Source organism: Thamnophis elegans, chromosome 14, assembly GCF_009769535.1.
Source record: "Thamnophis elegans isolate rThaEle1 chromosome 14, rThaEle1.pri, whole genome shotgun sequence".
NCBI lineage: Eukaryota > Metazoa > Chordata > Lepidosauria > Squamata > Colubridae > Thamnophis > Thamnophis elegans.
This window is the reverse complement of record NC_045554.1, coordinates 47,453,077-47,464,970: the sequence shown is the minus strand read 5'-3', so window position 1 is coordinate 47,464,970 and position 11,894 is coordinate 47,453,077. Positions and strand designations below refer to the sequence as shown.

The window sequence follows — 11,894 nt, the reverse complement described above, 5'->3', positions numbered from 1 at the left end:
TTGACTTCCGAGCTAGAATTACCCAAGTCCTCTTCCCTCCCACTCAGTCCGTCGCTTCTGGCCAGGTTTCGACGGTCTGCCAAAAAATTAAGCAAGGTAGTCTGGGTCAGCATGGACTGGAGGCTGCTGACCTCCCATCTGTGCTCTGCAGAGAAAGTTTCCACAAAATATATATTTGTTCAATGAACGGCGGAGGTATTTCCAGTTTCCTTTTGCTCCTGAGAGCTGTAAAAACCTTTGGCAAACTTCTGCACCAGCTCAGGTCCTGCGAACCTGGCTTTGCAGCGTTACGAGGAGACAGAGGGGTCTTCCTCCTAAGCAGCGTCATTTCCTCCCCTCCAAATTCACAAGTCGCTGTTCGGTTACAAAAAAAAAAACCAACAACAACAACAACAAATAGTTTCCTGTTTCTTTCCTTTTCTCTGGATTGAAATCCTTGTGCTGGCAGGAGTGGAGAAGGAGGGTGGCGGGAAGTTGCTTGCTTCTCCCCATTTCAGAGGCTCCCCTTGAATGTGGGAGTTGGGGTGTGTGGTGGGCCCCCTGGAGAGGTGGCCCTTCCCTTGGAGGGGGGTGGGTGGGCTTTCATTTAAGCCTCCTCTCGTCTTCTTGAGGCTTTTCTGAAGGGCCGTCGTTCTCGGAACAGGATGTGGCTTCTGTGTGCAAGGCAGAGATACCGCTCTCTCCCCGCCCCCCCCCCCCCCATCTTGATCTCCGGGCTTAAGAGGTGAGAGTTTCCTCACCGGAGGAGGAGGAGGAGGAAACAGGGTGCCGTTCGTCCCCCTAGAGCAAGCGGGCATCATAACCGCACGCCTTTTCCTGTTGCCCGCTGAAGTCTTCTGTGGAACTCCAAGGCTGGCAGCCCGAAGCCTCGGCGCATCTTGAAAATATATATATATTTTTAAATAACTGCCGCGAAGCTTTTAAAAAAATGGCCCATCTGATCCAGAACGTTTTTTCTTACCCAGCCCTGCCGTTTATTTATTTATTTATTTATTTTCAAACAGGAGATTTGCTGATTCAATGAGCCAGCCCTGCATGCCAAATGCATTTTTAATGCGTTGCATCGCAGCAGGCTGCGTACTTTGGAGGGGGAAAATCCCCCACCTCCCCCTGTTTTCCATTTCATCTGCTTTCCCTTGAGGTTCAAGGATACCCCTCTGTCTTTAACTCCCCCTCCCCAGCCCCCGCCAGCCTGACCCAATAAAGGCTTTAAATGCTGACTGTTCTTGGCTGGCAAAGACAGCTTTGAAAAAGGGAGCAGAGTCATCTGTGGCCTCGGAGGTCTGGGCGATATTTTGCCAAGGCTCCCTGCCATGTTTTGTGCTGGGTGGGCTTGCCTTGATGACCTTCAAGAACCCCAGGGACTTTCAGCGATCCTGCTTGGAACCTTTAGTGAAGGATTCCTCTTGGGCAACGGGGCAAGATCTGGAACGAGCTCCCCCGTGGAGATTCCAATCCTCACCACCCTCCAGGCCTTCCGTAAAGCCCTTAAAACCTGGCTGTTTCGACAGGCCTGGGGCTAAAGAGCTTTTGCCCCCCTTCTCGAATGGTATGGTTGTTGTGTGTTTTTAAATTGTGGTATTGTTCTGTTCGTCTTTTTTATTCCTTATTTGTACCCACCTCCCCTTGACTTGGGTTGTGAGCCGCCCTGAGTCCCCTTTCGGGGAAAAGGGCGGCATAGAAATATAATAAATTCAATTCAGTTCAATTCAATTGGGTGGGTGGAGGGAGAGAGAGAGAGAGAGATTCAGGTTGGACCAAGGAATAAAATCTTTGCTTGGCCTGCAAGGCTGCAGTTTGCAGGGGTCTCTAAAGAGCAGACAGTTGCAAGAGTTGGGGGGAGTCTGAAATGCATGTATTTATTCGATTTTTATCCTGCTTTTATTACTTCGGAACTCAAGGTGGCAAATGGTTATACTACTCTGTCCTCCTCTTACTCCCCACAAAAGCCACCCTCCGAGGTAGGTTGGGGCCCAAGTCACCCTGCCTGCTTTCGTGCTTGGAGCGGGATCAGAACTCACCACCTCCTGGTGATTGGGCCCAAGTCACCCCGCCGACTTTCACGCCTAAGGCGGGACTAGAACCCACGGCCTCCTGGTTTCTAGGCCAGCACCTTAACCTCTAGCCCAAACGGCCAGGCTGCTAGTCGCTGGGATGGGGTTGACTGCTTTTGGGGTGAGCAGACCAACAAGCAGACCAGAGAAATGGGGGGGGGGGAAAGGGGCTTCGCTTTGGAAAAAAGAAGCTCCACCTTCCTTTGCCAAGGAGACCCAGCAACAATTCTGGTGTTGGTGCTTATTTAGGATGTGCTGGGACAAAGGGGGGGGGGGAGCTTTATCTGTATTTGTGGATTTCCCCCTGGACGGATGAAAAGCAGAGTCTTCTGTAGGGAGGGGAGAAGGGGGGAAGAGGTGGAGACCCCCGAGGAAGACTTTGCCTATTGATTTGCACTTCCAGAGCCCCCCCCTCCTTCTTCCCCTGCCCTGAAAGACCAGAAGTGGGTGAAGGGGGGGGGGAAGAATCTCACCCAGAGCCATCTGTTTGTCGAGCCCTCCCCTGCCTCTTCCACCCAGCCCTCCTTCCCCTCCCTTTCCAAGTGGCATTTTTAAAATTCCTCCTTCCTTCCTTCCCCCCCACCCATCACTTTGCTTCTCTCCCCCCCCCCTCTCCTCCCTTGGCGTGAAACCTCAGAAGGAGGCGAAGGGGGGAAAAGGCAGCCCGGGGTTGAGTCGCCCCGGCGTAAAAGCGCAGGACGGTGGCGGAGGAGGAGGAGGAGGAGGAGGAGGAGGAGGTGGTGGTGGTTCGCCTTAGCCGGAGCAGATGCTGGATGCTTCCCCGGCTCGGCTCTTTCATTAGCAGAGACAAATTTCCTTGTCACTTCGCCAGATTTCCAATTTACCGATAATGATTCTTGCATGAAAATTGATCGGGGTGGGTGGGAGGCTCCGCGGGCTCTGCCGCCGCCGCCGCCGCTCGCTTTTCTTCTCTTCCTGCCCTCGGAGGGGCTGAAGGGGCAGCCTTCCTCCTGCCTGCCTCGCTCTTTCCTCCTCCTCTTCCTCCTCTTTTCCTCCTTCCTCCCTTCTCCTTTTCTTCCTCTCCTTCTTCTCCTTCCTCCTGTCTCTTCTTCCTTCCTCCTTTCCCTCCTCCTCCTCTTTTCATCTTCCTTCACTCCCTCCTCCTCCTCCTTTTCTTCCTCTTCTTCCCCTCCTTCCTCCTCCTCCTCTTTTCCTCTTCCTCCTTCCTTCCCCTTTTCCTCTTCCTCCTTCCTTCCCCTTCCTCCTCTCTCCGCCTCCTCTGTTCCTCTTCTCTCCCTCCCCCCCGAGTTGCTGGTGGGACGGAGGCAGCGCCGAGACCCTCTAACCCTCCCCCTTCCCAGGTAGACCCTGGCAGGCTGTGACAGCTGCGCTCCGGAGCCACCTGCGCTCCCGTCTCTGTCCTTTCGGGCGGCTCAACTCAGCACCTGGCCGTCCCCGGCGAGACCCTCGGGGAAGGGCCGGCAAGGGAAGAGACCCTTCGGCCGTGCCGCGCATCCTTTCCCCACCTCTTCTTCTCCCCCCCTCCCTCGCCCGCCCTCTGCCGCCGCCCCCACCCTTTCCCCACCCCTCCTCCTCCTCCTCCTCCCTTTTGTAAACCAGTCGCTAAGGAGGACGCTAAAACAAAGCCCCGTTCCCACTAGACAACCGCGGCGCGCAACTCCACTTCGCTGCCTTCCTCGCCCTCCCTTCTGGCAGGGACCCCCCCCCCTCCCTTCCCCCCTCCCACCCCTTTTCTCTCGCTCCTCTTCAATGCGAGGCTGAGCATGGAGCCCCTTTGAAAACAGACCCATTGACTCCCCTCCCCTCCGCGCCCACCCGCCCCCCCCTCTACCCTTAGCATCCACGGAGGCGCTGGATGGAGGGAGAGGCTCGCTGAGATGACGGCTGGGGGGCTCCGACCTTCTTCCCGTCCCCTTCGCGGGCTTCTTTTTAATGCCATTTTTATTTATTTTTTTCCCCCTCGCTCTCCAAATGAGTGATCCCTGAAAGGGAGAGTCTCCGGGACATTGATTTATTTATTTTAAAATATATATATATATATATATATATATATACACACACACACACACACACACACACACACACACACACACACATATATTGTTTCGTTTTAAAAGAAAGCCGAGAAAAAGGAAAGGGAGAGAGAGAGAGAGAGAGAACCCCCCCCCCCCCACGAGCTGCCCCCTCCTTCCTTTGCTTCCTCTGCCGCCTCCTTTAGTTTCTCTTTTCTCTGTCTTTGGAGGGTGTGAGTGAGTGAGAGTGTGTGTGTGTGTGTGTGTATTCGTGCGCGCGCGTTTGCGCGCGTGCATATTTCTCTCTGTTTGCAACTCGCCGGACTCCACAAAAAGGCAACCGGGAAGGTGGAAGAAAGCGAAGGAGAAGGGAGGGAGGGAGGGGGAAAAAAGCGGTGGGAAAAGACTGGAAGACAAGCTGAGCCCGACTGGAGCTGTTTGCACAGAAAGGGAGGAGGTTCTGTGTGTTGCGCTAACACAAAATTGACCGAAGACTCTTTTTTTTAAAAAAAGAAAAATCTGCTCCCCCCCCCCATTAGTCCAGGTGCAATTTTTTTTTAACAAAAAAAATTGTTTTTTTTTCCAACTGACTCCTCCAAGCTATTTATCATTATTTTTTTTTATTCTCCAGCCCTTCCCCTCCTTTAAAAAAAAAATTGTTGCATTTGGATTTTTTTGGTTTATTTTTTTCTTCTGGATGCCTTGGGTCAGTGATCTAAACCATGTTTGGACTGAAGCCACCTCTCTATTACTTACCAGGTAAGGCAGCTCTTGATGTCTCCTTCCTTCCTTCCTTCCTTCCTTCCTTCCTTCCTTCCTTCCTTCCTTCCTTCCTTCCTATTTTTCCCTTTGAGTTTTACAGCAGTTGGGTCCTCCGTGGACTCAATCAGTCACCCCAAAGAAACTTTTCTTGAATGGGCTGCTTTGATACCCAGCTCTGCTTCTGTGAGATGCGACCTGCTTTTGATGCCGGGGGGGGGGGGGCAGCGTGGGGGCAGCCACCCTGGGTGGAAGGGTCAGGCTTAGAGTTGTTGGCAGATCGGCAGAGGGCGAGAGCTCAGCGGCTCGACTCCGACTCCGGTTGCCTGCTGTTCTGGGTTTAGCTAAGGGCGGTTTGGGGGAAGGACGGAGGGGTGCTTGTATCTGCCAGTGTGCGCCAGTCCCTCGGCAGGAAGAAGGACCTGGCAGATAATCGTGTCCCCTGTGCAAGAGTGGGGGATACATTGGAGGAGGTGTAGCAGAGTCATCAACTCTGAAGGTGATGGGCTTGGATCGGTAGGTCCACCCCAGAATGATCCCAATGCTGATGGCATCTACAGAGCACTGATAGGTCTACGATGTTCGTGGATCCACAGTGTTGATGGGTCTACAGAGTTGATGGATCTACTGTGTTGATGGGTCTACAGAGTTGATGGATCTACAGAGTTGATGGATCCGCAGTGTTGATGGGTGCTACCGAGTTGATGGATCCACAGTGCTGATGAGTCTATAGCAGTTGGCAAGCCTACAGCATTCTCAGATCTCCTGGGTTGATGGGTTGATGGCGTTGATGCGTCTACGGCATTGATGGATCGACAGCACGAGCGAGCAAACCTTTACCCCCTCCTCCCCTCCCCTCCCCTTGCAAGCTCAGTGCAATTAGCAGCATCTGTGGGGTCTAGATAGCCCTTGGGGGGGTGGAGGGTGCATCCCACCCCCCACCCCTGCTCCCTTTGTTCACCAATCTTTGGCTTCCTAAGTGGGGCCTCCTGTTTTATTCAGGAGCCGAAGCACTTGAAGTAATCTAAGGTGAATTAAGAAGAAGTGGTGTGAAGTTACTTTCCAGTTGGTGCCTAATACGGTTTCACGGATGAGTAAGCCCTGATCACGAAGCAGGAAGAGTGGTCTGGAGGGTGGAGCGCTGCTGTCCCCACTTCCCCCTGCCCGCCCCCCTTTTCCTTGCTTGCTTGCATCTCTTCCTTCCACCCGCCTGCTGCCCCCATCCTCTTAAACCCACCCCCACCCGGATAAGGAAGGCAGCCCTCTCGCCATTGAACCCTCGTCCTTCTGAGTTGGGCCAGGAAAGATGGGTGCAATGCCTACTCAGCAGAGACCTTGCCTTTCCTCATCCAGGGTGAACTCCCCCCCACCCACCCCAAGTTGGGGGTCTTCAGCTATCATCACTCTTGCAGATTAGAGGGTCTTTTGAAAAAGCAGGTGCTTTTTTTGGGTGTGTGTGTGTGGAGGGAAGTGGAAATCGTTCTCACCTCTCCTGGCTTGAGTTGGCTACACCGTGGATTGACTGCACTCCGGTGTAGCTGAAGCGCCTAAAGCAGCCTCCTTGGAGACTGTCTGTCAAGCCATTCTTCCCGTGGCTTTGCAGGGGGAAGTGAAGGAGCCCCCCCCCTTTCCCCGGCCACCGCTATCATCTCACGCCAGCTGTGGTTTTCTCAGCTCCACCACCGATTGTGTAGGCTTGTTATCAGGAAGCGTCTTCTCTGGGTGGCAGTTGGTTCCAAGAATTTTAACTTTTTCTTTTCTCTCTGTCTCTCTGTTTCTCTCTGCTCCGATGAAGCGCATTGTGTGTCTGGGAAAGGGGTCACGACAAATGGGCAGAGTAAGCCACAGGTGTTTGGAAGCGTGTTAAGTGATTTGTGGGGTTCTCCAGTGTGGGGTTTGCCATGGTGCCCCTGTTTTCACGTGCCTGCTTTGGCTTCTTCCCTTCCACAGTAGTCCCGAGGAAAGCAAAGGGTGAGCATCTATGTCCCTTTACGACCGGCGGACTTCAACTCCCAGAACTCCTGTGCCAACCTGGGCTCGGGAATTCTGGGAGCTGAAGTCCCCACTTCGTAAAAAGGGTCCTAGTGGCCGACTCCCGGATTAAAGTCTTGCAAGCTAAGGTGTTTAGCAAAGGGAGCCATGCGGCAGAGTGTGGAGGTGAACAAATCTAGGGCAGTTTCCACATTGACCTCACTTCTCTACAAGCTGATAAGCTATCAGTGGCTTTGGTGGAGTAGGCTGGGACTCTTCCCACCCACCGATGTACTTGATGGATATCTTGGCCTTTGTTTGTCCTGCAAGGTGTCGGGTGTATGAGGAAACCTGTGGTAGGAAGCCAACTTTAAGGGCTGTTCAGTCTAGGGAGGGACGTCTGGTGAGCCTCCTTTCCGCGGATGATATCAATACAAAAGAATATTTGTAGCTCAGGGATGAACTGTGGAGGTCCTTGGTGATCTCTGAGCTTGGTGGTTTTCTTGCAGATGTTTCACGGCCCAACTATGTTACGTCATCAGTGCTAGAAGGGAGTGGGTGTTTGTAGAGAGGAGGAGGAGGAGGAGGAGGAGGAGGACTGCGGGGTCCTTGGTGCTCTCTGAACTTGCAGGTGATTTATTACCCAACTAGGGAACTTCATCAGTGCTAGAAGGGAGAAGGGTTTGTGGAGAGGAGGAGGAGGAGGAAGAGGAGGAGGAGGGCTGTGGGGTCCTTGGTGCTCTCTGAACTGGGTGGTTTTCTTGCAGGTGTTTTATTACCCAACTAGGTAACAATATCAGTGATACAAGGGAGTGGGGTTTGTGGAGAGGAGGAAGAGGAGGAGGAGGAGGAGGAGGGCTGTGGGGTCCTTGGTGCACTCTGAGCTGGGTGGTTTTCTTGCAGACATTTTATTACCCAACTAGGTAACAACATCAGTGATACAAGGGAGTGGGGTTTGTGGAGAGGAGGAGGAGGAGGAGGAGGAGGAGGAGGAGGAGGAGGAGGAGGAGTGGTGGTTGTGGGGTCCTTGGTGCTCTCTGAGTTGGGTGGTTTTCTTGCAAATGTTTTATTACCCAACTAGGGAACTTCATCAGTGCTACAAGGGAGTGGGGTTTGTGGAGAGGAGGAGGAGGAGGAGGAGGAGGAGGAGGGCTGTGGGGTCCTTGGTGCACTCTGAACTGGGTGGTTTTCTTGCAGACATTTTATTACCCAACTAGGTAACAACATCAATGCTAGAAGGGAGAAGGGTTTGTGGAATGGAGGAGGAGGAGAAGCGGGCAAGAGGAGGGAGGACTGTGGGGTCCTTGCTGTTTTCTGAACTTGGTTGGGGTTTTTTTGCTGACGTTTTATTACCCAGGTAGTGAACCTCTGTCCTCAAGGCGAGAACGGTGTTTTCTTTACTTTCTGTTTATGTACAAGCGGCTGGCCCTGTCACTTGTGGTGCGAGTAATATTTTCTTGGTGGTTCCTCGTGATTAGGCTGTTGTTTCCTGTTCGACTGTTTGTCTGAGTTGGTTGTTCCTTGACGAAGGCCCTGCTTACTGCTTGGCTGTTGATCTGGTATTACTCCTGGTGTCAACACATTCCCGGGGAATTCTGGGAGTCGAAGTCCACAAGTCTTAAAAGTTGCCAAGACTTGAGAAAGACTCGGCTAGGGGTTGAGTGCGTGGAAGGCATCCTTGAATTGCATTACAGTTGTGTCACACACTAAGAGGTGGTTCTTCACTTGGGAGACCCACTAAATAAAGGGAAATATATTTTATGATCGTTCATGTCTGCAACACGGATTTCTTGGCCAATGTGAATTTTGAGTTTAGTAACACTTAAAAGATGAATGCAGCAGTCTTCGAATATTAAACTGTCACGAAAATATTTTTTGCACGCTTCAATTCAGGTGGATGTACAGATGGTCCCTGGCTTACGGCTGCAATTGGCAGCAGAATTTCCACTGCTAAGGAAAGGGGCGGGGAAGTGAGCCGCACCTGATTTTACCACCTTTTTGACACGGATGTTAAGCAAATCATTTATTTATTTATTTATTTATTTATTAGACTTATATACCGCTTCATAGGGCTTTCAGCCCTCTCTAAGCGGTTTATAGAGTCAGCATATCGCCCCCAACAACAATCCGGGTCCTCATTTCACCCACCTCGGAAGGATGGAAGGCTGAGTCAACCCTGAGCCGGTGAGATTTGAACCGCTGAACTGCAGATAGCAGTCAGCTGAAATGGCCTGCAGTACTGCACCCGAACCACTGCGCCACCTCGGCTCTTTGCAGTCATTGAATGAATCACGTGGTCATTAAGCGATTCTGGCTTTCCCCATTGACTTCGCTTGTCGGGACCCAGCTGGGAAGGATGCAAATAGCATATCGAATGATTCAGGGCACTGCGGTCCTCCGAGGGCTCAAATTCTGATCATGTGGCCATGGGGATGCTATGGCGGTCATAAGCGTGAGGACCAGTCGTAAGCAACTTTTCTTCAGCCCCCTTGTAACTTTGAATGGTCTCCAAAGAAACAGCTGCCAGTCGAGGCCTGCCTGAATGTCACTATAAAAGTGGAGATTTGGTCTTTCCAGCGGAATTCTTTATCGACCTTCTTTTAATTTTGCCTCATATAACTTGGTGAAGTGTATGTACATATGCAATGTATATGCAAATAGCTCTGTTTTGCAAATGCAGTGTGTTTTTCCTTTTCTCTCTCTCTCTCATTGTTTTCCTTTTATTTTTCCTTTGTATTTTTCAAAGGATACTTAAATAATCTCCAGGGCTGATGGGAAGCAAAAGGGAGTTTTCCATGTGCAAAACTGGTGCTGGAGCCAACAGTTTTAAGGGTCTTCGGACCCTCACCACTCTCCCGGCCTTCCGTAAAGCCGTCAACACCTGGCTGTTCCGGCAGGCCTGGGGCTGTTGATTGATATCCAGCCCCGCTTAGATGGAATGGATGATGTGGAATTTTAATATTGTGTTTTCTATTTTTAAATTTTAAATGCTTTTTGTCTGGTTATGAGCCGCCCAGAGTCCCAATGGGAGTGGGCGGCATACAAATTTTTATTAAATTTTATTAAACTTGGAGTGCGCCGTAATCTGGCTGTAGTATGTATCGCCATTTGAAGGACATTGGAGGTTCTTGGGGTTAGATGAAAGGCCACCTGTTCCTGATGTTTTATTGGGCTATGATGCTGAAAATAGGATTTCGCTTATTATCTCTGAAGATGCTTCAAACTGGACGGCATTAAAGAGGGCCCAAGAGACTGGACTTTAGTGTCCCGTCCCGTCCCCCCCCCCACGCCTAAAATTCTTGGCCATTTGGGGGGGGTTGAGAAGAAAAATAGCAATAGCAATAGCAGTTAGACTTATATACCGCTTCATAGGGCTTTCAGCCCTCTCTAAGCGGTTTACAGAGTCAGCATATCGCCCCCACAGTCTGGGTCCTCATTTCACCCACCTCGGAAGGATGGAAGGCTGAGTCAACCCTGAGCCGGTGAGATTTGAACCGCCGAACTGCAGATAACAGTCAGCTGAAATGGCTGCAGTTCAGCACTCTAACCACTGCGCCACCTGGGTCCTACGATGTGTCATGGCACGAAGACCCTTAAAACGTGACAGTCCCCTGCGCCCCTTGTAAGTGGGAGGCCACTTAGAAGATAAAACACAGAATAAGAGGACTGGAAGAGACCTTGGAGGTCTGCTAGTCTGACCCTCTTCCCAGGACAGGGAGATCCTATGTCAACGATGGCAAACCTTTTTGAAACTGAGTGCCCAAACTGGAAGGCGCTTGCATGTATGCTCCTGCACATGCTGGAGCATCGGAAACCCAAAGATTAGCTGGGCAGTTTGCGTGCCTGGTTTTTTGGCTGTTTTCGAGCCATTTTCAGGCCGGTTTTCAGGCTGTTTTGGCCCACAAAATGCCCCCCAAAACAGATGAAAAACAGCCTGACAAAAAATACTTGAAAATGGCCCGGTTTTGGGGCTGTTTTTCAAGCCGTTTTCTGGTGCCCGCGAAGAGCAGCTGGCGATGGCAGGCGTGCCCACACAGAGGGCTCTGCGTGCCCCAGGTTAGCCATCCCCGTCCTGTCTCATCCCAGGCTTTCTTTGGGCTGAATAGGATGGATACACGCGGCCATAACAAGAGCAACGCAACTAACAGAATGGAATAAGAGAGTCGGAAGGGACCCCAGAGGTCCTCCAGTCTCACCCGAGGTAGAATGTACCATTTCAGACCAATGGCTACTCCGGGCTCTTCTTTAAAATGCCCTGCAAAGCCTGGCCTGTCGGAAGTTGCTCCTTCTCTTCCAAGCCCCTGAAAGGAGCCCCCCCCAGGGGGGGGGGCTTCTCCTGACCCATTTGCAGTGGGAGCTAAACCCCACGGGGCCCTCCAGGCACCCCTTCCACGTTGAGGGTGGCTGTGTAAGTAATGATAGCAAGTTCATGCCCCTAACCTTTTTTGGCCGGAAGCGAGCGTGCATGCCCACACCCATAACTCAATCACCCCCATGCACCTCCTATGCATGCGTGCATGACCCCCCCCCCTGCTGCCCCGACTCCCTGCACATGTGTGCACGGCCCTCCTGAGGCCTGGGGGGTGCGAAAACGGCCTCTCCCGGCTCTCCGGAGACCCTTAGAAGGCCAGAAATCAGCTGGCCGGCACATAATTCAATCACCCCCATGCGCCTCCCATGCATGCATGCATGACCCCCCCTGCTGCCCCGACTCCCTGCACATGTGTGCACGGCCCTCCTGTCCTCCTGAGGCCTGGGGAATGCGGAAACAGCCTCTCCCGGCTCTCCGGAGGCCCTTGGAAGGCCAAAAATCAGCTGGCCGGCACGCGTATGTGCACTGCAGCTGACCCAGGGCAATGGCTCGTGTGTCCTGAGCGATGGCTCCACATGCCACATGTAACACACATGCCACAGGTTCGGCATCAGGACCCTAACTCTTTTTAAAAATCTAGACCCCTCCCCGGTCATTCTGCTTTTGATGGGTAACCCCAACTTCTATCGAGCGACAGGCCTCCAATGTTGGCCTTTCTGGGATCCGTTCCCTGCTCCACAGATGTTGCTTTTGTGGTCTCGCGACACCACCTTAATCCTCCCCGCGCTCGAAGGGATAGGAAAC

At 52.3% G+C, this 11,894-nt stretch overlaps 1 protein-coding gene across 1 annotated transcript in view; it reads left to right on the top strand.

Moving 5' to 3' along the window:
• The first annotated feature begins 4,693 nt into the window (after window positions 1–4,693).
• The window catches only part of GSE1 (Gse1 coiled-coil protein), a 124,006-nt gene continuing 116,805 nt past the window's right edge, over window positions 4,694–11,894 (top strand). Inside the window, exon 1 of the mRNA XM_032231313.1 lies at window positions 4,694–4,807. Within this exon, the coding sequence (XP_032087204.1) occupies window positions 4,771–4,807 (37 nt within the window). The 5' untranslated portion in view covers window positions 4,694–4,770. The remainder of the gene's footprint in view (window positions 4,808–11,894) is intronic.